General features: G+C 49.2%; 1 protein-coding gene across 3 annotated transcripts in view; it reads right to left on the bottom strand.

The window, feature by feature from the left end:
• TRAPPC12 (trafficking protein particle complex subunit 12) overlaps positions 1 to 25,750 on the bottom strand; it is a 108,464-nt gene that overhangs the window by 7,467 nt on the left and 75,247 nt on the right. For 2 of the 3 annotated variants that reach the window (XM_053587106.1, XM_053587107.1), the window contains exons 7-9: positions 22,314 to 22,386; positions 18,516 to 18,589; positions 13,951 to 14,049 (exon numbers count right to left, since the gene is read on the bottom strand). In XM_053587106.1, coding sequence (XP_053443081.1) covers positions 13,951 to 14,049; positions 18,516 to 18,589; positions 22,314 to 22,386 — 246 coding nt within the window. The other variant, XM_053587108.1, reaches the window with a different exon arrangement.

Here is a 25,750-nt window from a genome sequence, read left to right as displayed (position 1 = left end):
TGAGGCTGGCAGGTTCAAACCCTGCCCGGGCCTGCTAAACAACAAGGACAATTGCAACAACAAAAAAATAGCTGGGCATTGTAGCGGGCACCTGTAGTCCCAGCTACTTGGGAGGCGGAGGCAAGAGAATCGCTTAAGCCCAAGACTTTGAGGTTGCTGTGAGCTGTGATGCCATGGCATTAGGAAGGTTGAGAACCACTGGCTATGGCCATTTAAAAATGCTCCCAGCACCAAATACTCTATATTCTGAAGCTGTGAGCTGCTTGATGCAGAGTCTGGAGAAGATGAGTCCTCTGTGATGTGGGCGCCAGATGACTCAGAGCACACCCAAGACAGTGCAGAGGTGCTGACAGCCCCAGCAGGCTGCTGCCCTACATGTACAGGCAGCTAAAATCCCAGTTCTCCTCATGTGTACCACTGCTAAACGTTAATTACAGAGGCACAGGTCTGAAGTCAATACAGAAAACTCATGTAGTTCAAATTTTTGAGTTTGTATATAAAACATTCTCATATTTGGTAAATTCTAAATGAACAAATTCCTCCAGATTAACGCACATAAAATAATCAAAGAAGAAAGATGTGATCTATTTCACAAAGTCCTAGTCTCTTTCACCTTTCTCTTCTGGGAGTTCCCTTCCCCAAGCCCACCTCCCACCACACATGACACCTGGTCGGAGGCAGGTCTGAGGTAGCACTGTCCTTTCTTCTGACACCTCTCTTGCCTGCTCGGCAGAACGCTAGGTCTCACTGGGAACCAGGCAGCTACAAACGCCATCGGTAAGACCTTGCACTGCAGAGCTGCCCTGCCCACCCTGCCCTGCAGAGCGACCTTGCCCTGCTGAGCAGCCCTGCCCTGCGGAGTGACCCTGCCCTGCGGAGCGACCCTGCCCTGCAGAGCAACCCTGTCCTGCGGAGCCGCCCTGCCCTGCCCTGTGGAGCCACCCTGCCTGCAGAGCCGCCCTGCCCTATGGAGATGCCCTGCGGCCAGAGCCGCCCTGCCCGCCCTCAGACGTGACTATTCCTTCAAGGCTTCACCTGACATTTCACAGCTAAGTTGTGATGATAACTCTCCTCTGAGCACAGTCAGGCACCTATAGGCCGACCTGGGCTTCCTGCTCTGTCCCTGTGAAATCCAGCTGGAGCGAGAATCCAGCCATCAGTTTAGTGATAGCCCCACCCCTGGATTTGCACGGGGATGTCCCGTTCCCCGGGCCAGCCTCCAGCAGGATCCCATCATGTTGGCTGGGCCAGGACCCCTTCCCTAGCACTGACCAGTACTGTTCCTGGACCGTGTCCTCCTGGAGTCTCCCTGGAAAGAGCCCAGAGCAGTGTCCCGTGACTAAGGTCTCCCTTTGTTAACAAGAGTCATAGGCACGTTCTTCTCAGAGGGTAGTCCTCTGCTTTGGGGTGCGGGTCTCTGCTCAGATACAGGACATGTGAACACTCTCCACTTAGTGGCCACCTTTTCACTTTTCTTCATGGTGTCCTCTGAAGCATGGAGTTTTATGTTGTGGTGGAGTCCTGCTCATGTTTTTCCCTGGTGTCATGTCCAGGACCACGATGGGATGGGATGGCGGGGGCTCTTTCCCACACTTTCCCCAGCCAGCAGACTCACTAGAACTGGCTGCTTTGCTGCTGGCAGTGACGTCCTGGGACACAAAGTGCTCTGTGGACTCTTGAACTTGAACTGCGAGTCCTTGTGTGAAGTTTCTGGGGTTGGGCGTGATGCCTGTCCCATCCCTAGGAAGGCTTCTCCTGGTCAGCTCATTCTTTGGTTCCTCCCCTTAGCTGTATCTTTCTTTTCTAGAGACAAAGTCTTGCTCTGTACTTGCTGGCATGCAGGGGTACTAGCCTGGCACGAGTGATCCTCCTGCCTCAGCCTCCAAGAGGCTGAGACTACAGGGCCACTGCACAGGGTTTAGCTGTGCCTCTAACCAGCTCCCAGCTGCCTTTAGCTACCGCCTGTGCTGTCCCTGGGAGTGCCCTCCTGCTAGCCGTTCCCCCACCCCACTGTGGGCAAGGTTAGCTCCTCTGCAGGACAGCACAGGCCCGTTTCCAGGCTGTTTCTCCTCCAGGCAAACTCTCTGAGTTCTGGGGCTGGGGTGGGGGACAAGGTAGGATTCTACCTGAGACCCCGCTTCAGAGTGTGAGGGGAGCCCACAGCCCAGGCCCCCTCCAGGTGGGAACCACCTCATCCCAGGCTGTGTGGGGTGATGGGCCAATCCACTGGCACCTGTGCCCAAAGTGGAACACCCCCATCCCACCAGGAGGGCTGGGTGGAGGGAACCCCTCCCCTCTGTATCCCCCTGGGAGAGGGTGAGGCTCAGTCCTTCCCTGGGGCACAGCCCCAGACCTCAGACCTTGCTCTGGCTGGAGTGGAGCGAGGTGACAGTCTGGGCGCAAACGGGTGTGGGTGGGTGAGGTGCCTCAGGCTGTCATGCTGGAAGGTGGCTTTCTCCTTCTATAGAACGTGTCACTGGGGTATGACTGCCGAGTGTGCAGTCTGATGAGCTCTGACACACACAAGCACGGACGGCCAATGCACTGGCAGCATTACTGCAGTCCCACCCGCCCTGCCTGCCAGCACCCGGCGTGCTCCCCTCTACTTCCCGCGTCTTCCTCTGCACATGGCCACTGGGAAATCACAGCACGGCTCTCCCCACGCAAAGTCTGCTCTGCTCCTCCCCGAGTTGTGCTCCTCTCATCTTCCCACCGTGGGCGGCTGGGTGTCCCTGGACGGCTGTCACCCCTGCTACCACTGACACTTTCTCATGCCTGCTCTTCGTCTGGCTCTCAACTTTGGTCCAGGGCACCAAGGACCCGGACCTGAGGGCAGGTGGAGCCAGCCATGGATTCAGCTGGCCATGGGCTCCCAGCTGTCCTGGCCAGGCCAGGAGTCCCTGGTCTGCATCTGTCCCTGGATGTTCACATTAGGACAAAGCTGCTTTCTTGGGATGAATGAAAACCCTCTAAGACGAATTCTGGGAAGATGGCCGACTGGTAGACCCCTTGGCAGAGGATGTTGATCAGAGGAAGAAAAACTGGATGGAATTGGACTCTATGTAGCCAAAGATAGGGAATTGAGCCAAGAAAGAAGTTCAGCAAGCTGTAACTACAAGGAAGAGCATCCAAGAAAACAAATCACAGGTACAAAGCCTAACAACTAGAGGACAGGAGACCCCTCTCCCAAGCAGGGGCCTGCCGCAGGCTGAGAATGAGCAGGGAACAAAAGACCTCTGACGGCAGCCACAGGCGGGAGAGTGGTTGCCCCGTCCATGTGGACTGAGTTCAGCAGACAGGGCTGGTCCCCAGCCAGCCCCTGCTGGGCCTGTGAGCAGAGGCTTACTAGGCATGCACTGAGACCTGAGAGCAAGGGCATGGTCCCTTGATTCCAACAGAACCCTCGAGCAGTGGCTTACTGGGTGTGAACCAAGACCTGAAGGTTAGGGCATGATCAACTCTCTCCAGAGGGCTGGTGAGCAGAAGTTAGCTCTGAGTGGACTGAGGCCTGAGGGCAGGGCCCGGTGCCCTGACTCCAACAGAGCCTGTGAACAGAGGCTTGCCAGGCAGTGGACTAAGACTGCCAGGTGGGGGCACTGTCTCCTGACTCCAACTGGTGTGGCAAGCTGTGGACTGAGACCAGTGGGCGGGGGCGTTGCTCCTGGCCCCAGTAGGCTCTGTGAGCAGAGAAGAGGACAACAGTGTGGACTGAGTCTGGCGGGTGGGAGTGTGGATCCCTGGCTCCAATTGTGCTGTTGGAGATCCTTGAATCCCTCTCTGTTGGGCAGGGTTTGCACTGCCTGAAACAATTTGGTTGGAACCCGTGTCTGGGGCTATCCACTCGGGGACGTTCTGAGGTTGACCTTTGAAGTTCTGTAGAGGAAAAGAACTGAAGGGTGGGGGCTGGGCGCTGCAGCTGTTTGTATTTCATCACAGTCGAGATTTAAACCTAATACTGTGGTTTCTTAGGATAGGGTAGAGGTTGGCTGATATCAAAACAGAGCTAGCTTTGCCATCTCACTAAGTAGGTCCTCAGAGTCTCCAGCTAAAACTCTGAAAGGGGCCTTTGTAAGGAGATAAGCCACAATTACAAAGCCTAGTGCTTTAGTAAGGGCTCTCTCTACTACCTGGGAACCCCAATTCAATCTCACCCTACCAGTTCTAATAACCAAACAGTGGAAAACAAACATAGTGCGGACCCAACAGAAGAACTCTGGCAACATGAATCACCAGAGTAGATCAACCCCCCACCCCAAGAAATGACAAAGGAGACACAACTGAAGATGCCATGCACAGACACATGGCAGCAATGTCAGAAATAGAATTCAGAATATGGATTGAAAATATGATAAATAGCATGGAAGAAAAGATAGAAACTGAATTCCAAAGAGTAGTTCTAAAGTTGTCTCAAGAAATTAATGAATTCAAAGCCCAAGTCACCAAAGATAGGGACATAAGAAAAGAGCTAGCTCAAGGAAACAAAAAAGTTAGTTGAGGAGCTCCAAAATACAGTAGACTCCTTCAGTAATAGAGTTGACCAGGCAGAAGAAAGGATCTCTGAAACTGAAGACAAAGCTTTTGAACATTCCCAAACACTCAAAGAGGCAGACAAATGGAGAGCAAAAACTGATCATTCCCTGAGAGAGTTGTGGGATCACTCTAAAAGATCTAACATTCATCTTATAGGGATGAGGAAGAGAAGAGGATGATCCTAAAGGTACAGATGCTCTACTCCAAGAGATTTTGGAGGAGAATTTCCCAGGCATTGTAAGAGATACAGAACTTCAGATAACAGTTTCAGAACCCCAGCAAAACTCAATCCAAATAAAGCATCTCCTAGACACATTGTGATTAACTTTGCCAAAGTTAAGACGAAGGAGAAAATTCTGCAAACAGCCAAATGTAAGAAAAGCATCACCCACAAAGGGAGAAATACCAGAATAACTGCAGATCTCTCAGCCAAACATTTCAAGCTAGAAGAAGATGGTCATCAACCTTCAGTATCCTAAAACAAAACAACTTTTAGCCCAGGATCCTCTATCTAGCTAAACCGAGTTTCATTTGTGATGGAGAAATCAAATATTTTAATGACATAGACATGTTGAAGAAATATGCCATAACTCAGGCGCCTGTAGTCCCAGCTGCTCGGGAGGCTGAGGCAAGAGAATCGCTTAAGCCCAAGAGTTAGAGGTTGCTGTGAGCTGTGTGATGCCACGGCACTCTACCCGAGGGCGGTACAGTGAGACTCTGTCTCTACAAAAAAAAAATAAATAAATAAAATAAAAAATAAAAAATAAAAAAAGAAATATGCCATAACTAAATCACCTCTCCAGGATATTCTCAGACCTAGTCTCCACATTGACCAGCACAATGCTCTACCATCAAAGTAAACTCACACACAAATTTTTGAACAAAACTCAACTTCCACAGTGGTGAAAGGACTAAAAATGTCCACTGGACATCTGATAATCATGACACCCAAAATACAAGCAGGCTTATCAATTCTCTCAAGTAATGTGAATGGTTTAGATTGTCCTCTAAAGAGGCACAGGCTGGCTTACTGGATACATAAACTCAGACCAGATATCTGCTGCATACAAGAATCTTGCTTTACCTTAAAGGATAAAAATAGACTCAGCGTGAAGGGATGGACTTGTATAATACAGGCAAATGGAAACCAGAAAAAAGTAGGGGTTGCAATTTTAGTAGCAGATACAATTGGCTTTAAATCAACAAAGATAAAGAAAAATAAGGAAGGTCACTACATATTCATCAAGGGAAACACCCAACATGAAGAGATTTCGATAATTAACATTTATGCACCCTACCAGAATGCTCCTCAACTCATAAAGCAGACCCTAAGGGATATACACAACTTAATATCTTCCTGCATTATAATAGTTGGAGATTTTAACACCCCTTTGACAGTTTTGGATAGATCATCCTAGAAGAAACTAAACAAAGAAATATTAGACTTAAACCTGACCCTAGAACAAATGGACTTTACAGACCTCTACAGATTATTTCACCCTAATAAAACTGAATATACATTCTTCTCATCAGCTCATGGGTCATCCTCCAAAATAGATCATATCCTAGGACACAAGTCTAAGCTCAGCAAATTTAAAAGTGTAGAAATTATTCCTTGTATCTTCTCAGACCACCACAGAATAAATGTTGAACTCAACAGCAATGGGAATCTTCATACTTAAACAAAGTCATGGAAGCTAAATAATCTTACGATGAATGATAGCTGGGTCAAAGACAAGAGTAAGAAGGAAATCACCAAATTTTTGGAACCAAACGATAACGAAGACACAAATTATCAAAACCTGTGGGATACTGCAAAGGCAGTACTAAGAGGGAAATTTATAGCATTGGAAGCCTTACTCAAGAAAACAGAAAGAGAGGAAGCCAACTACTTAATGGATCATCTCAAGGAACTGGAAAAGGAAGAACATTCCAACTCCAAACCCTGCAGAAGAAAGGAAATAACCAAAATTAGGGCAGAATTAAATGAAATTGAAAACAAAAGAATCATTCAGAAGATCAACGAAACAAAAAGTTGTTTTTTTGGAAAGATTAACAAAATTGATAAACCTTTGGCCAACCTAACCAGAAACAGAAAAGTAAAATCTCTAATATTGTCTATCAGAAACAATAAAGGAGAAACAACAGACACCTCAGAAATTCAAATAATCCTAATGATTACTACAAAAATCTCCATTCCCAGAAATATGAAAATCTGAAGGAAATGGACCAATCCCTGGAAGCATGCCACCTTCCTAGACTCAACCAAAAAGAATTAGAAATCTTGTCTAGACTTGTATCAACCACTGAAATAGCATCAACAATACGAAATCTCCCTAAAAAGAAAAGTCCAGGACCAGATGGCTTCACATTTGAATTCTATCAAACCTTTCAAGAGGAACTAGTACCTATATTATACAACCTTTTCCAAAGCATAGAAAAAGATGGAATACTTCCCAACACATTCTGTGAAGCAAATATCACCCTGACCCCCAAACCGGGAAAGGATCCAAGAAAGAAAGAAAATTATAGACCAGTATCATTAGTGAATATCAATGCAAAAATACTTAATAAGATCTTAAGAAACAGAATTCAACAACACATCAAAAAAATTATACACCATGATCAAGTTGGCTTTATTCCAGGGTTACAGGGTTAGTTCAACATACACAAATCTATAAATATAATACATCACATCAATAAAATAAAAAACAAAAACCATATGATTCTCTCAATTGATGCAGAAAAAGCCTTTGATAATATACAGCATCCTTGCATGATCAGAATTCTTAAGAAAACAGGCATAGAAGGGACATTTCTTAAACTGATAGAGGCCATCTACAGCAAACCCACAGCCAATATCATATTGAATGGTGTAAAATTGAAAACATTTCCACTCAGATCAGGAACGAGGCAAGGATGCCCACTGTCTTCACTGCTATTCAACACAGTAATGGAAGTCTTAGCCATGGCAATCAGGCAAGAGAAGGTGATCAAGGGTATCCAAATAGGGTCAGAGGAGATCAAACTCTCACTCTTTGCTGATGATATGACCCTATACTTGGAAAATCCCAGGGACTCAACTTCAAAACTCTTAGAAGTGATCAAGGAATACAGCAGTGTCTCAAGGATACAAAATCAATACTTACAAGTCAGTAGCTTTTATATACATCAACAATAGTCAAGCTGAGAAAACAATCAAGAACTCTATTCCTTTTACAATAGTGCCAAAGGAAATGAAGTATCTGGGAATTTATCTAACAAAGAATGTTAAAGTCTCTGTAAGGAGAACTATGAAACTCTGAGAAAAGAAATAGCTGACAATATTAACAAATGGAAAAACATACCATGCTCATGGCTGGGAAGAATCAACATTGTTAAAATATCCATACTACCCAAAGCAATATACAGATTTAATGCAATCCCTATTAAAGCACCATTGTCATACTTTAAAGAACTTGAAAAAATAGTATTCCATTTTATATGGAATCAGAAAAAAACCTCGAATAGCAAATACATTACTCAGAAATAAGAATAAATCAAGAGGAATCACATTATCAGACTTCAGGCTATACTATAAATCTATAGTGATCAAAACAGCATGGTACTGGCACAAAAACAGAGTGGTAGATTTATGGAACAGAATAGAGAACCAAGAGATGAACCCCGCTACTTATCATCACCATTTGATCTTCAACAAGCCTATCAAAAATATTCAGTGGGGGGAAAGACTCCCTATTTAACAAATGGTGCTGGGTGAACTGGCTGGTGACCTGTAGAAGACTGAAACTGGACCCCCACCTTTCACCATTAACAAAAATTGATTCTCACTGGATAAAAGATTTAAACTTAAGACATGAAACTATAGAAATAGTAGAAGAGAGAGCAGGGAAAACACTTGAAGAAATTGGCCTGGGAGAATATTTTATGAGGAGGACTCCCCAGGCAATTGAAGCAACACCAAAAATACATTACTGGGATCTGATCAAACTAAAAAGCTTTTGCACAGCCAAGAGCACAGTAAGTAAAGCAAACAGACAACCTTCAGAATGGGAGAAGATTTTTGCAGGTTATGCTACCCAACAGAGGTCTGATAAGTAGAATCTACAGAGAACTCAAACTAATTGATAAGAAAAGAATAAATAATCCCATTTCTACATGGGCAAGAGACTTGAACAGAAACTTCTCTGATGAAGACAGGTGCATGGCCTACAAGCACATGAAAAAATGCTCGTCATCCTTAATCATCAGAGAAATGCAAATCAAAACCACTTTGAGATATCATCTAACTCCAGTAAGATTAGCCCACATCACAAAATCCCAAGACCAGAGATGTTGACGTGGATGTGGAGAGAAGGGAACACTTCTACACTGCTAGTGGGAATGCAAGCTAATAGGACCTTTTTGGGAAGAAATTTGGAGAACACTCAAGGAACTAAAAGTAGACACACCATTCAATCCTGCAATTCCTCTACTAGGTATATACTTAGATGATCAAAAATTATTTTACAACAAAGACATTTGCACCAGAATGTTTATTGCAGCCCAACTCATAATTGCCAAGACATGGAAACAGCCCAAGTGCGCATCGACACATGAATGGATTAACAAATTGGTATATGTACACCATGGAATACTATGCAGCCATAAAAAGATGGAGACGTCACATCTTTTATGTTTACCTGGATGGAGCTGGAACATATTCTTCTTAGTAAAGTGTCTCAAGAATGGAAAAAAAAGTATCCAATGTACTCAGTACTACTATGAAATCAATATATAACCACCTACACAATCATATGAATGGGAAAACATAACTATAGTCCAGAAAGTAGGAGGGAAGAGGGTAGAGAGGGGGGAAGGGAGGGGGAATATAGGAGGAGGGAGATTATTTGGGGAGACCTCACCTAACGTGCATGATGCAAGGGTACATTTCAAAACTATTAAGAAATGAGTATAATTGTGATGGATGTGTTACTTAGTTCAATGCAAACATTTCACATTGTATATCGAAGCAGTACCCTGAATCCTATTAATGCATCAATGTACAAAGTTATGATTTAATAAAAAATAATTTAAAAGAAAGAAAGAAAACCCTCTAAGACCCAAGTCAAAAGATTCGGGGGGGCTGAGTCTACATCAGAGTGACGGACGTTTGAAAGCGTGGATAAAATGCTGGTGTTGAGGATCTCCTCTTCTGTGCTTCCTTAGATTACATGAGAAACTCCCCTGGAATATAGTCTCCAATCTCATCTGTAACCCAGATTTCCCTTTAGAAGCGGAGATTCCTATTCTGCCTGCTGTCTCTCCTTCTAACCGCCATCCCATTCCTTTCTTAGAGGAGACAGAAGCCCTAACAGGGCTGGTGTGGTGTAGGGCGAGAGAGGTCAGGTCAGGCACCGAGTTTTAAACACGCAGAGGATGGTTTGAGGCTCACTGGTGGTTGGCAGGGAATGTGGGCATAAGACAATTATGCCTCTGGGTCTTGCAAAGGTGAGAAATGAACTCATTCTCTCATACCTCGGTATAAACCTAAGGTAAAATTCTTTAATGTATTGTACATTTGAGTAAGGGCGTTGCCACTGTCATGTGACTAGCACACAAACTGGACAGGCGACCCTCTGCTCAGTACCCAGAATTACGTTACGCATTTCTTGGAAAGAATGAGGACAGCTATTCAAAAGTAAAATACATTTTGAAATATTAAAATTGAAAAGTCTGTTCCTAGGAGACTTAATATGAAGCGAGGCAATCTGATCTATCTTCTTTTATAGTACAGTAATTGTTGGTGTGAGAAGTGAGTCTCCTATTTTTAGTTCACAAACTATTTTGGAAGTACCTTAAAAACAAATTTGATGCGAAATGTGAAACACAATGAGAAAGTGTAGAGACAGCGTTGTAACCCTGTGTGGAACTTTCCAGAAACTTGCAGTCCTTCATTCTCTTTACCTCTGTCTGGCTTGTTTTACCTCCAGAGTTACCGTAGTTCCTTTATATCATATTTTTTCCCACAGGCTTCTGCATATTTTGTTTTAGTGAAGTTGTTTCCTCTATTTTCACTCTTTAGAATTAAAATGGAAAATACTATTTCTTTGTTTTTTGATTAGTGTTTGCTCTTCAGTGTTCTTTTTTTTTTCTTTTTTTATTTTTGTGACAGGAGTCTCCCTCCATCACTTTGGGTGGAGTGCTGTGGTGTCAGTCAGCTTAGCTCACAGCAACCTCAAACCCCTGGGTTCGAGCAATCCTCCTACCTCAGCCTCTCCAGCAGCTGGGATTACAGGCATCTACTACAACACCTGGCTACTTTTTCTATTTTTAGTAGAAATGGGTCTCGCTTTTGCTCAGACTGGTTTCAAACTCCTGCACTCAAGCAATCCACCGACCTTGCCCTCCCAGAGTGCTGGGATTACAGGCAGGATCCACCACGCCCGGTCAGCACCTTAACTATTACGTTATCATTTGACATGATTACTGATATACTAAATTTCTTACGAAGTTTACCTTTTTGCTTTTGGACAGGTCCAGTGCCTCGTTTCCGAGTGGCCCAAACCGAGCTCTCTAGAGGCTGCAGAGGCATGGGGTCTGCCAGTAGGTGCCAAGGGAGCAGCAGACTTGTTTCTCAAAAGGGACTCATTTGAGGGCTTTTCTCTTAAGACCCCAGCCATGCCTGACGCAGCCTGTGAGTTTAGAGCGTTCTCCTGCGCCTGTGGCTTCCAGAGCAAGGCTTTGGGTCGTGTCTGTGTGTTCGCTCCGTTTGTGTTTCTAAACTGAGTGACGCCGGCCCCGCCTATGTTTCATTCAGGAGTTTCCTTTCGCATCTAACCCCACCCCACCCTAGCCCGTCTGTCTGTACCGAGGGGTGCTGCAGGTGCGTGCCAGGCTGCTCTGTGCTGACAGGCATGCTTTGTTTTTCCAGACATGTGACTACGGATGTTCCTTTGTTCCTTCCTGCTGTCTGGCTGGGAGGCTCACGGCCCTCAGTGTGCTCTGGTGCTGCTCTGTGGGGCGGAGCACCCAGATTATGGCCAGGGTTTGGGAGGCAATCCTGACCTCTGCCTCTCAGCCCCTCAGTGGCCTGGAGGCCTTACACTTACATCTGCGTGGACACAGGAGTGAAACACACTTCCTTCCTAAACCTTGTCTTCTGTGTGTCCTTTATATCCCAGGCAGGGCACAAAGTGTTTCACAAATAGTAGCTCACTTAACCTCCACAGTCACCTTCCACAGGCGATGACCACAGCCACGTGTGGGCAGACCTGATGCAAGGTGCAAGGTGACATGGCCTCTCAGGGCCACAGTGTCCGAGGGCCGAGCCAGGGCTGGGCTCTGTCCTACGGCAAACCCCAGCTCCTGGGCCCTGTGCACACTCACCCCAGTGGGTGCCCAGGAAGAGGCAGAGGAGAGGGACTCCAGGGACAGGGGATATTAAGGGGGCTTTCACCAAGCCCTGGAAATGGCAGAGGAGGCAGAGGCAGAGAGAGAAGCTCTGAGCAGCAGGAAGCCACCACATGTGGGTTTGTCTAGGCATCAGCAAAGCAACTGCTTGGTGGGCGGGCTGGGAATAGGAGGTGGGAGAACATTAGTTAGGACCTGGTTTGGAGGCAGAATGCAGGCTGCAGGAGCAGGCTCACCTGAAAGGTCGTGGGCCCGACAGGTGCAGCCACAATTCAGGAAGGCTGAGGGCTGCTGCGTGTGTGGCAGGAGCAAGGGTCAGGGCTGCACGCGCTCACTGGGTTGTGCCTCCGCAGCCCACCTGGAGTTGAGAGCTGAGGAGCACAGCTCAGGGCTGGGATACGAGTGATGCTCTGAGGATGGTTTCTGGCTGGGACAGATGGGGGAGGCCTGGTGGGCTATGGGGTAGATGGCCCTGTGTGCTGATTATGCTGGTCATGGACCTCAACCCCCCAAATGGTTATGACTTCGAGGGTAAAACCTCCTTGCTTCATTCTGTTCCGACCTGGGATTTTCAGGTAGCACACTGACCAGTCTGAAACAAGAATTGTCAGTGGCTAAATTTTCTAGCAGGCAATGGAGAGAGGTTGCCTGAGAAGCTGACCAGCGGCCATGGGGTGGTGTCCTAGAGATAAAGACCAGGTGGTCATTCGTTTGGACCTTCAGCGGCTCAGGCCACCCTCTGCTTCCGTCTTTCATCCCACTTTCTCTCAGTGAAAGTCCCCAACCAGGCACGGCTCTGGCTGTCGCCTTCCCTGGTCTGAGAACAGTGAACTTGAACAGCATCCCTTGCAGCCAATTCTCCTCGTCCCCCAGGGATTCCGGCCTTCCTGCTGTGTCCTTGGCGTGGGCAGGCCAGCACTCCCGCTGGGAGAGGAGGAATGGCGCCATGCGGGATGCCTACACGGGTTCCAGCATCTACTTCTCTACCTGCAAATTTGGCCTGAAGTGAGGTTTCTGAGCCCTCTCCGGGTGTGAGGAACCTGAGCAGACACAGGGTGCCGCTCAATACAGAGACCGAGGCACTGGTGGCTTGTCCCAGATACTCATAGGCTCCCAGCCACGCAGCTGCCTCCTCTCGCAGGTGACAAGGGTTTCTGTGGGGATTCTGTGTACAGACAAGGAGGCGATGCTCATGGCTTGGTGTCCGGCCCTGTCACACAGGGAGAGCCCAAGGCCGGTCAGCTCCCGGGCACACAATAGACCATCCCACTATGCTCTACGACAGGAGTCCCCACGTGTCCCGAGGTCACACTTGTCCTTCTCCAGTCCCATCCTCACTTAACCATGGGGAGACCTAGTTTGCTGGCCTGTACAGTATCTGGGAGGTGAAGCAACTCAGCACCCGCCTCGTGGCCGGCGGGGTGCACTCCCTTCCCTCCCCACTCAGCTGCCCCATCTCGCTCCTGCCTTCCCTGCTCATGTTTGGGACCTGACCTCAGAAGCTGTTCCTCCAGCTGGAGGGAAGGGTGGGGGTTGCTTTGTGCTGGGCCTGCAAGGGTGGGACTGACAGGTGAGGCAGGGACTCACCACTCCTGGGGACCTTTTTGGCGGAGAGAGCCCCGTCCCAGCTTTCTGCATTGCTGAGGCCACTTTCAGCCTGACTTCCCTCAGCTTGGGGGCTCTTTCCAGCACAGTATTATCAGCTAGGTAGAACTCATCACGTTCTAGTCACTATTTTCCAATTGCAACAGGGTGTGTCCATGGTCATTCATGTCAGCGAACCTCCCACAACAATCTGTGTGCACTCATACGCAGCAGCTGGTACAAAGGTGTCAGGATTTGACACGTCACGCCAGACCCCTGCGAGGGCCAGACCTTCTCTTACGCCCATGAATTTAATCTGGAATATTTTCTGCACCATTTTGCATTATTTACATAATTAAAACTAAATGATCACCGGCCTGAGCAGAGCACTCTGAGGCTAAGCCCTCTGCTCCCACCACGCCCCGGTGTTCCCAGCACAGGTACCTGCAGGGAGATTCGGCCGATGCCGCTGAGCAGCTGCGGCTCCTGCTCTGGGAGGTGGCTGGCGACTGAGCGGTAAGCCTCCACGGCAAGCACGTAGTCCTAGGGGAACCGGGGACACGTTTAGAGCTCGACAATCTCTGGGGTTTGCACATTCAGAAGAGCACATGTACACAGACCGGTACGTGGACAGAGGACACACTGACCTCTGACCCAGGGGAAAACTAGACACCAGAGTACGGTTCTCGACCTGTGACCCAAGTGGGTGACATTCTGCCTGTCCCAGAGGGTTATGGGGCTTCTGGTCTAGGTGGCAGCTCCATGCCACCCCACAGTCCCTCTTGAAGGGTGAGGCCCGGTGGCCACCATTTCATTCTACCTCTGTTGTTGTGGGCGGGTGGCTGATACCAATTGTATGAGCCTCCAGACAACACGTGGGGATAGACCCAGTCATATTTTCCAAGTGTGAGGACACTGATTTCAGAGAAAGGTCTTGCCAAAGGCAGGAGGAACACAGTGGTCAGCTTGTCTCCAGCTTCTAAGAAACTGGTATCCTTTTTAGTATGACGTGACATGCTCACCACTAATAGTTGCCAAGCAAGTCTGGAGAGCCAGGCGCCATGCCCAGTACCTCCCTGGTACTGGGTCACAGCACGCGGGCAGCAATAAGCAGGGCTCCCAGTGGGGTTTTCTCCTGACTAGTCAGTAAAACCCTGGAAGGTACCTTTATTTCTTTATTCTTCCACATTTTCAATGTCCTCCAAACTGGGACCAGAGTCACTGGTTTGCTAATTGGGATGTTACAGAGAAAGATGACAAGACTCCAGTTCAGCAGGACCCAATGTAAAGACTCCCTCCATTCTGGAACCTTCGAGCACAGCTCGTTAAAACTAACATCCTTCACGGCCAGATGCCAGGAGTCAGACAGCACATGCCTCGGTGTCCTTTTCCACACCTTCTTGCTCCGGTCAGTGACGGTGGGGCTGACCTTCTAGTGTGTGAATGTGTGGGCAAGTGTGTGCACACCTGGGCTCTTGGGGAAGCTGAGGCTGCTGCTGCCTGCTTAGGGCTGGGTCTGGTTTGGGGAAGTTGAGGGTGGCAGCCCCAATTTCAGATGGAGTGGCGTCACCACGCAGAGACTGTCTGCTCAAATCCAATGCACACCCCTTGCTTGTTTCAAGGGAACCAAAGGCAGACTTTGGTTTTCTTTCTTTCTTTTGAGACACAGTCTCACTCTGTCCCCCTTGGTAGAGTGCTATGGCATCACAGCTCACAGCAACCTCCAACTCTTGGGCTCAAGTGATTCTCTTGCCTTAGCCTTCCATGTAGTTGGCACACTCTTGCTCAGGCTGGTCTCCAACTCCTGAGCTCAGGCCATCCACCCACCTGGGCCCCCCAGAATGCTGGGATTATAGGTCTGAGCCGACGCCCAGCCCAGACTTTGGCTTTCTTGTTGTCCCTGAAGCGTCAGTGGGTCACGCTTCTCTCCCTCACCCTAACAAAGCTCCTGCTCAGGGCGCCCCCTCCTGGTAAGAGATGCTATGGGCAGTGTCACGGCCTTAGCAAGTCTGTGTCAGTGCCCAGGAAAGATGACCCCATCCAGCAAAGGGCCGGTTTAAAAGACCAAACATGATCCTTGATGGGGAAGGTTATCTTAAAACTCTGCTCTCAGGTGGCGCCTGTGGCTCAAAGGAGTAGGGCGCCAGCCCCATATGCCAGAGGTGGCGGGTTCAAAACCAGCCCAGGCCAAAAATTGCAAAAAAAAAACCCCAACCCCCCCAAAAACGCTTCTCTCCCAGGACCATACTTCTGGGTAATGTACAGGCTGGGACCATGTGGGAAGGCTGGACTTGCGGCCGATGGGCAGCCACTCCCTTAAGGCCAACCCCTGGGGCAGACAGGACAGGACAGCTGCCAGAAGCTGGCTGTGGGGGGATGAATTCTGGTCTGTTTCAAGGAGCCTTCATCAAATAAACCAGATGAGGATGTAAGACTGTGTTGGGGAGCTTCTCCAAGTTGGTTATTAAATTGTTTACTTACTGGACGGAGGACATAAAGCCCCTTCAAGGGAAATAGTTAAAAGCCACTGTTCAGAGGCAGCTCAGCTGACTCTCCAGATGACACACATTTGACTTTGAAAAGGACATAAACGACCTGCTTCCAGGGACTAGCCTATTTCAGCTCAATCTCCACCCTCTTGTTTCTGCAGCCACACTTGTTCAGTGGCTGTGAAACCAGATTCACAACCATTCCACAACCTGACAGGACTTGTGTAGTGTGGATGGTGTGTGAAGCTGCACACGCCTTTCCACGAGGGGAGAAACCAGGCAGGTGCGAGGTGCACGTTGGGGGAGATGTGCACTGGGGCTCGTGAGGCAAGGGACATGTGCACAGGGTGGTCTGTGGTGGGGGCAACCCATGGAGAGGAAACGACACTTAAGAGTGGGAATGGTGAAGTTTTTAAAGCTTTGTGACACATGCAACTGGGCCGTATAGTAATTATGCAGATATTTGAGGCTGTACTATGTGAATAGATTTCTCATCATTAAGAAGTCATATTAATATTTATTTCATTGAAGTAATGTTATTCAAAATAATTAAGTGGCTGATTGACTAACTCATTGTTAACCCATAGACATCATTTAATTACGATGACGCCCCATGTGTTAAGACCATTCTTCTGCAATACCAAGTACGGTCACTAGATGACAACAGAATGCATGTGCTTGAATCAGCCTTAATTGCAAAATTTTTTCACTCTTTTTTTTAACTAATGAAAATGAAAGGTTAAGCTAAACTTTCAAATTACATTATATCCATTGTAAAAGTATTTTTGAAACACAATAATATGTTCTGTATTAAGTCCCAATAATATAGGTAAAGACTTACATTTGGCGTCTGCTGCTGTAACTATTCCAACAAAAAAAAGTATTTTTGTTCCATAATTTTCTGTTATTATGTCTTTAAAAAGCAAGTAAAAACCCACAAGTGGAACAGGTAACTTCCTTCCCTGAAGAGTTTTAAACCCATGATTAATGAAACATCAGCCTTGTGAGTTTATAATTTGTTGTTCAACTCTTTGCATGAGAATGTCCTGGCAAGCTGGTGACCTTCAGGTGAAGCTGATAGCAGCCTTGAGGGTGGAGGCCACTGTGGACTGCTCAGGCCAGTAGGTGGGGTGTCAGGGTTGGCCACAGTGGCACAGGGAGAACGGCCTGCTCTGGAGCAGAGGGGACGGAAGCTGGTCACTGCTGAAGCCTTCTCCTACCCGCGAGTGACTGGGGTAGGGACTCATAGGGGCTACTCCTCGCTTTCCTCAGAGGGCCCAGCACCATGGAAGAAGTTGGGGAGAAGGCAAGAACAATGGCACAGTTACTGCAGGCAGCTGGCCTTGAAAGCAATGTCTCAGTGGCCACAGAGGGGAAAACCTGTTCTGAGCAAAGACACATAACTAAAACCTGTAACCTCCTTTGCTCAGTGTGTGGTAGAGAGGAAAGTGGGGTGTCAGAGCTGGAGCGTTTCACAGGTCTTGGCTCTAGAACCTCATTCTAAAGGGGGAGGCTGCGAACTGTGGATGAGGGTGGCAGCATCAAGGTCACTTGCTACCAGGGATGGACTGCATATTCCATGGTCCTGTGGTAGCCAGCATTGCACCTTGCAGAGGCGTGGGGATTGGGTGGGGCCCCGGGGGCAGGCTGCACACCTTCCTGCCTGTGGCTGTGAATCCACCCCCATGCCTGCCTGCCGAGTGGTGCCCAGGGCCACAGCCACTTCCAGGGCAGCCCTGCAGTGCTAGCCTGAGCCCTGGAGCACACCTCTCAGCCTGGTGAATCGCCTTCTCTGCTGTGCTGACTGAGCTCAGGAATGACCTTGGGCAGCTCCACAGTGGCTGTGGGAGGAGTTATGATCTGTCTCAGAACAGCCCAGAAGATGTGGAGCCACTGGGGGTGTCTGCTGCTAATTGATTCCAAACAGCAGCTCTCAGTGCCAGCAGCCAGCCAAGCACCACCACCCTGCGGCGGCCATGCCCATGTGCAGGGCGCGTTTCAAACAAAGAGAGAAGCCGGAACACGCCGCCACTCGGGCTGGTGGCTGCTTCAGTGAGAATGCACTGCAAACAGATGAGACACCTCGCTTCAGCTCCCGGATTTCTGAGCTGTTTCCCTGGGGGTCTTAAAGCTCTGGGGCAAAGTCCTAAGAAGGAGGTCGTGTAGAAAGACCTGTCTTCAGATGCTGTAAGCATCAATCATAAAATCAAATTGAAATTAAAAAAGAAAAAGCCCTCCACAAGGACAGGGAGAACAAAGGACGCCTTTTTGGAAAGAAATTCAGAGCAAAACCGGGGCAAACAATGATTTTAATTAAACCCACATTTAATCAATTAAATTTGATAATGTAAATTCTACATTCTATTGAAATTTCTTCCAAGAGAAATGGAAGTAAATTTAGCTCCAGAGCGTATTTATGGGCTCTGCACAAAACGGGCCAGGACACACGGCTGGGCCCTCTGCTGGGGGAAACCCTCACCTTCCCGCGGTCTCAGCCAGGAGCCCCCCAGACCCAAGTACCTTCATCAGGAGCAGACAGTTGGCCATGGAGTATGTCACCCGACCCAGACGGGACCGCCACAGCTGGAGAGACGCTGCAAAGAAAGAGCAGCTCTTGAATGTGCGCAAGGAAATGAGGGCTTCTGGCCACCAACCCAGGGCCCCTCTCCCTAACTCTGTTGGGGTCAGCCTGGGATGTTCACGGTGCTGTGAGCCACTGCGGGCAGCAGTAAGCCTAGTGCCCATGCTGGAACCATGGGACCTGGCCCTGGGGAGCCTGCCTGTGGGATCGGATGAACATGGATGATGAACAGTGTGGCAGTGACAGGCGGGTGGGCGATGGCTCTGCTTCGGCCCTGTCAAAAGACCAGACAATCCGACCAGAGCCACGTTTGCGAGCTGGGACCTAAGAAAACTGTGGATCTGACATAAATGGTCACCATCTGCCTACAGCTGTGAATCAGCCGGGAAGGCTGAGGGTGGCTGTAGAGACCCCCATAGCTGACCCTCAGAGGCTACTGCCCAGTGGGCTGCACCTGTGCCCAGCCACAGGCCTCCCTGGCACTGGCTGCAAGAAGTGCCACACCTGGGCATGAAACTCAAGTGCTGGGCTCCACGCCAGTTACCTATGACCTTGGGCCAAGGACTGACCTCAAGGCCTGGGTACCTTAATCTTTTGGAAACGATCCCTGGAAACAATAAGCTCTATCTTCTTTCTAGGGCTTTGTGAGGATCAGCCACGATAATGGGTTCAAAAAAAGCACTTTTCACCTGTCAGGCAGAATGACAGCACAGGATCAGAGCCGCCTTTCCTGGCTGTGTGCACGCTGCCATGTTGTACACCCCATGGGGCCACATGCAGCTCGGCCCGTGCGGAGCAGCTGATGTGACCTGAGCCTGGTGAGGCCTTCCTGCTCTCTCTCTGCACCCAGTAGTTACCAGCCATCTCTTGGGCTCCGTGTGGTCTGCTAGAGTCCTCTGGGAGCCGCTGTGGGGTGACAGGAGGGCTAACCAATGGCTTCTGCTCAGGATGAGGCCTGGGCCAAGGCCTGAGCTGCTTTGGAACGTTGTGGTTCTGCTTGACACCGAGCTGCTCACCCCCTGCAGCCCACCTTCTGCCTCCACACCAAAGGTCAGTTTTGAAGTGATGGTCATCTAGAAATTATGTTTATTCTTGGAGTGCTTAGGAGTACACAGAAACTTAATTGTGAGAATTAAAAACTTAACTCACTTTGCTTTTTAGCAATTAAAGGTACATAGAACTGCTTACAACATTATTTTGTGAAAAGAAATTCTGAACACTATCTTTTCATAATAATGTAAAACATGGATTGTCTCAATGAATTGTAGATTTATTTTGATCATCTTTACAGATTCCTTTTCCAGCCCTAAATCTTCCTCTATTCTCCTTATGAATGTGCTGACTGATGAGACTTTCTGACAGACGTCCAGGAACTGCTTTTTGATCTCCAACAGCTGTGTGCTTGTGCCCACTAAAGAGCAGCCCTGTGAGGATGGAGTGGCTGCGAGGCCAAAAATGCTGGAGCACAGGGTGTCCATGTGCACAGGGCGACTCCTCTCCTGCAGATTGGCTTGTTAATTTATTTGGAATTAAATCACGAGACAGTACACACATGTGCACACACATTGCACACCCCCCTACCATATCTCACACACCCAAACCTGTCAGGTATGTGGGGTTTCGTAAAGGACACGTTTAAGCATAAATGGGTCTGAGACCCACTCATGGCCTGGCTCTTGGCCTGGTGTCAACCTGCAATTATCTCTTCTTCAGCTTTTGGCCCAAGTCTCCTCAGAGCTGGCTGGAGAGGGAACCCTCAGCACTCCAGTGCAGCCCCCACTGGCCAGTAGCTCCTGAGAAGCCCTCTGCACATCAGGCATGAGACAGCCATGACCCTGCACTCAGGAGTTGAGGTGGAGCAGGACAGACACAGTGGCAGGGGAGAGGCCCGGGCAGCTAGGTCGGGGGTGGTGCTGCCCCAGAAACATGGGAACGAGGATGAGGGGTGGGACCATTCCGGGGAAACATGACTAGCAGTTCACTCTTGCTAGTGCCCTGCACATCCTCACTGGGCACGCACCGGCACCACACATGTCATACACCATGCGCATCTGCACTGCACTCATTGTACACCAGGCAGAGCTGCACCATACATGTCTGCACTGCACATAATATACACTGTGTACACCTGCACCATACATGTCTGCACTGCACACAATATACACTGTGTACACCTGCACCATACGTATCTGCACTGCACACAGTATACACTGTGTAAACCTGCACCATACGTATCTGCATTGCACACAGTATACACTGTTTACATTTGCACTCCACACATTGTACACACCTGCACCATACATATCTGCACTGCACAAAATATACAGTTTGTACACCTGCACTGCACTCATCGTCCATCAGGCAGAGCTGCACCATACAGGTCTGCACTGCACACAGTATACACTGTGTACACCTGCACTGCACTCTTCGTACACCAGGCAGAGCTGCACCATACGTGTCTGCACTGCACATAATATATACCGTGTACACCTGCACCATACATGTCTGCATCGCACACAATATACACCATGTACACCTGCACTGCACATATTATACACCGTGCACACCTGCACCATACATATCTGCACTGCACAAAATGCACACAATGTACGCATGCACTGCACACATCGTACACTGTGCACACCTGCACTGCAGACAATATACACCATGTACACCTGCACCATACATATCTGCACTGCACACAATACGCACTGTGTACACTTGTACTGCAGACATTACACACCATGCACACCTGCACATCTGCATTGCACACAATACACTGTGTACACCTGTACGGAACACATCTGCACTGTACACACCTGCTCCATACACATCTCTACCATGCACACTTGCACTACACACATTATACAACACTGTGTACACCTGCTCCATACATACCTGCACTGTGTATACCAGCACCACATACACCTGCACTGCACATAATACACACTGTGCATATCTGCACCATGCAGACCTGTGCCATACCTACGCCACACACATTACACACTGTGTATACCTGCACTGTGCACACTTGCACCTCACACCTGCACCACACACATATGTACTGTGTACACCTGCACTGCACACATTATGCAGCATACACACCTGCACATCACACCTACATTGCACAAACCTGCATGGCCCACACCTGCTCTGTACACACCTGCATCACACACATACAGTGTACACACCTGCACTGTGTGCACCTGTACCGCACAGATGCACAGCACACATCTGTACTGTGTGCACCTGTACCACACTTGCTGCAGTTAAAACAATCTTGCCATAGTGCAGAGCTGTTCCTGTCAGTTCCTCGTCCCTGGGCAAAAGAGCCCAGCTTCCTTGTTCTGGATCCTAGGCTCTGCTCACAGCACCTATTTTCCTCTCCAGATCCCCCCGCAACAGCCCCTTAAGCCCCCAGCCCCAGGCTCCACATACCACACAGGACGCCTCCCCAGGGTCCTGCCACTGGCTAGTCTCCTTCCTCTGTGCCCACCCAGACCCTTCTGGCGCAGGATACTGCCCGGGGTTGGTGTGATTACATGAAGGTGCATCTTCTTCAGACAACAGGCTCAGGCCTGAGACTGTTCATTGTTCTCAACAGCACCAACCACAGGGACTGGTTTACCCAGAACAGAGAAAGTGAGTGAATGCTGAGTGTGCTGAGGAGGGGAAGAACAAAGCCTGCAGGGGGCCCTCTGCTGACCCCTCTAGCTGGCTGCCCCTGAACGGCTCACCTTGCCTGTTCTCCGGGGTCATGCTGCTGACGCTGCCGTCCTCAGCCAAGCCGTGCTCCAAGTGGCTCAGGATCTGCAATCATTTCAAATGATAAACCATGAAGACACCTTTGCACTTAGATTTTGTCATGGAATACTCTTGGTACAGCAAATTTCACTTATTACACATTGCTGGTCACTGTCATACAGGGTGTCGGTCAGTGGCTGGGGACTCTGCCCTCAGGTGAGGGTGGAATTGGGGTTTATGACGCTCACAAAGCATCTCAGACGTTGTATGTAAGCACGTTTTTTTCTTTTTAGAAAAGCATTGAGTATGTCACACATGAGAACGATAATTCACTTTTGTGAAAACATCAGCCTTATTCCTCCAAGGCAAAGCAAGGCGCTGGGGCCTTTTCAGGTGTCAAATAAATTAGGTGCAACTGTTACTTCTGTAGTTTTTATTGTTTGGTTAGTAACTTTTCATTACTTCTTCTGTGTTTTGGTTTTCTATAAAGTAAAAGCTGCTGAATTTGGGTAGAGAATTTATTTTTTCTGAGAGTAGTATGAGGAGAAAAGAGTCAAAGGAGAAAAAATAAAGAAATGTTAAATGAAAGAGGCTGTACTGCAGTTCTGTATTACTGACCACAGGCTGTGAGCTTCTGGGGAAAGATCCTTCACCCAGGGGGTCATCTTGCCAATCACCACTTCCCTGATGGCCCCGATGGTAACAAAGCCGCTGGGGTCATGCGCCTGCCCAGCCCTGGTCTATGCAAAGCGGGGCCCTGGAGGGGCCTCTCCTCACCTGCGGGCGCCCTCACTGACGGAAGAATAACTTGCTGTGAACAGGAAAGGGTTTTTCCGCTTAATGGCCATCTATCTCAGGCCACCTTAATGCTTCAGAGGACACACCTGGGGACCAAAATTGTGACCTTGAAGAAAATCTAGCTGGTTTAAACCAGGTCAGATGACATTTTTCAGTGAGTCTGTCTTCTGATGAATAATCATAAAAACAGAAACTGGCAAGAAAGAGTTGGTGTTACCAGGAATCTAAATTCCCTCAGGCATGGGCTGAACAGGGATGAAACAATAGGAAAGCCCTGCATACGAACCAGACCAGGAGCCACCCTGCCCTGAGCCCTGCACACTGCAGGTAGCCCTGGGTCCCACTCACCAGGAGCCACCCTGCCCCGAGCCTGCACATTGCAGGTGGCCCCAGGTCCCACTCGCCAGGCACCACCCTGCCCTGAGCCCTACGCAGCAGCTGGCCCCGGGTCCCACTCGCCAGATGCCACCCTGCCTGAGCCCTGCACACTGCAGCTGCCCCAGGTCCCACTTGCCAGATGCCACCCTGCCCAGAGCCCTGCACACTGCAGGTGGCCCTGGGTCCCACTCACCAGGAGCCACCCTGCCCTGAGCCCTGCACACTGCAGGTGGCCCCAGGTCCCACTCGCCAGGAGCCACCCTGCCCTGAGCCCTGCACATTGTAGCTGCCCCAGGTCCCACTCGTGAGGAGCCACCCTGCCCTGAGCCCTGCACACTGCAGGTGGCCTCGGGTCCCACTCACCAGACACCACCCTGCCCTAAGCCCTGCACACTGCAGGTGGCCTCGGGTCCCACTCACCAGACACCACCCTGCCCTGAGCCCTGCACACTGCAGGTGGCCTCGGGTCCCACTCACCAGACGTCACCCTGCCCTGAACCCTGCACACTGCAGCTGGCCCTGGGTTGCACTTGCAGGCTTGGTGTGTCTGATCAAACCCTGCACCTGTCGGAGGTGTTCACCTGGGCTTGAGACGACCTGAATTGCTGTGGCTGAGTGCAGACGGCTGAGTGTTAGATGGCTGAGGGTGAGGCTCGGCCTACCCTTTACACCCCAATATCGAAGATCACCTCCACATGCTGAAGGCATGACAGTTATCTACACACTGTGGGTGACTTCCACATGCTGCTGGAGGGCAAGAGAATGCCACGGATGTGGCCTGGCTGGGAGGGCACACACTGTGGGCCGTGGTAGTCTCAGCCCGAAGGCCCCACCAGCTGTCCTGGCAGTGGGGCAGGAGGAGCGGGGCACTGCAGAGGGGCAGCAGGGGAAGAGAGGACTTTCCCACCCCAGTGGGGCCGGTGAGACAACAATGCTGTGCACATGGGGGAGGTACCACCTGCTCCCGGTGGTTTCTCTGGTGTGTCTTCTCAGGAGTCCTGCTTGTCTCCTGGTGTGCGTCTACACAGCTGGGGCTACATGGATAAGGGATGGAGACCCCAAACAGTACTCCAGCGGGCTGGCGGGGAGGCAGCAGGATCTGGGTCACCAAAGTGCTTCAGCTCTGAGGGCACGACAGCAGGGAAGGGGACATTGCAGACGCACTGGCCACGCCTTTCTGCTCCTCAGGGCGTATTTTCTATTTTTAGGGAGTATTGTATAATGATGTCAATTAACAGGTCCAATGTAACCCAGAGAGCACCCGCGAATGCTCTGAGCAGGGGTGGCAACTCCCAGTTCACAGCTCTCACTGCTGCCTGTCTAGACACGGTCGTCTGGCTTTATACAGCAACCGTGCGCTGATTGACAAAAGGTTATTTCTGTAAAGGAGAGTGACAGACACACTCTCAAGTCAAAGCTTGAATTATTTAGGAAATGCAGATATTGCAAGAAAAGTCTGAAAGTGTTTAGTTTGCAAATGTGGTATGCTTGTAATTTCCTCATTGCTTCCTTCTGTCCTGGACAAAGGACCAGAGCCCAAGTCTAAATCAGACACTAATTAGCAGTCTTGTGTGCATTTCCCAGAAGAATAAAGACACAACGCACCAGCCCCAGATCGTTCTGGAAGATGCTCTGGAAAGTATGCCTAGAAGCACGGTTTAAGCTGTAAGGCAGACGATGTCACAGGGGCTGGAGGTGCACAGATGGCTGCTATTTCTATTTATTTTTTTTTTCTTTTTCTTTTTAAGACAGAGTCTCAAGTTGTCACCCTTGGTAGAGTGCTGTGGCGTCACAGATCACAGCAACCTCAAACTTGTGGGCTCAAGTGATTCTCTTGCCTCAGCCTCCTAAGTAGCTGGGACTACAGGTGCCCACCACAATGCCTGGCTATTTTTTGTTACAGTTGTCATTGTTGTTTTAGCTGCCCCGGGCTGGGTTCAAACTCGACAGCCTCAGTATATGTGGCCAGCGCCCTACCCACTGAGCTACGGGTGTCTTCTGCTATTTCTATTTTATCTGATACGAAGCCCCAAGACTAACTTGCTTCCTTCAGCGCCACCTACTTTATTTATTTATTTTTGAGACAGAGTCTCACTTTGTCACCCTTGGTAGAGTGCTGTAGTGTCACAGCTCACAGCAACCTTAAACTCTTGGACTTAAGCGATTCTCTTGCCTCAGCCTCCTGAGTAGTTGGGACTACAGGCACCCGCCACAATGCCTGGCTATTTTTAGACATGGGGTCTCATTCTGGCTC

Source organism: Nycticebus coucang, chromosome 4, assembly GCF_027406575.1.
Source record: "Nycticebus coucang isolate mNycCou1 chromosome 4, mNycCou1.pri, whole genome shotgun sequence".
Taxonomy (NCBI): Eukaryota; Metazoa; Chordata; class Mammalia; order Primates; family Lorisidae; genus Nycticebus; species Nycticebus coucang.
Note: the sequence above shows the minus strand (reverse complement) of the source record. Positions and strands in the feature narration are given on the sequence as shown.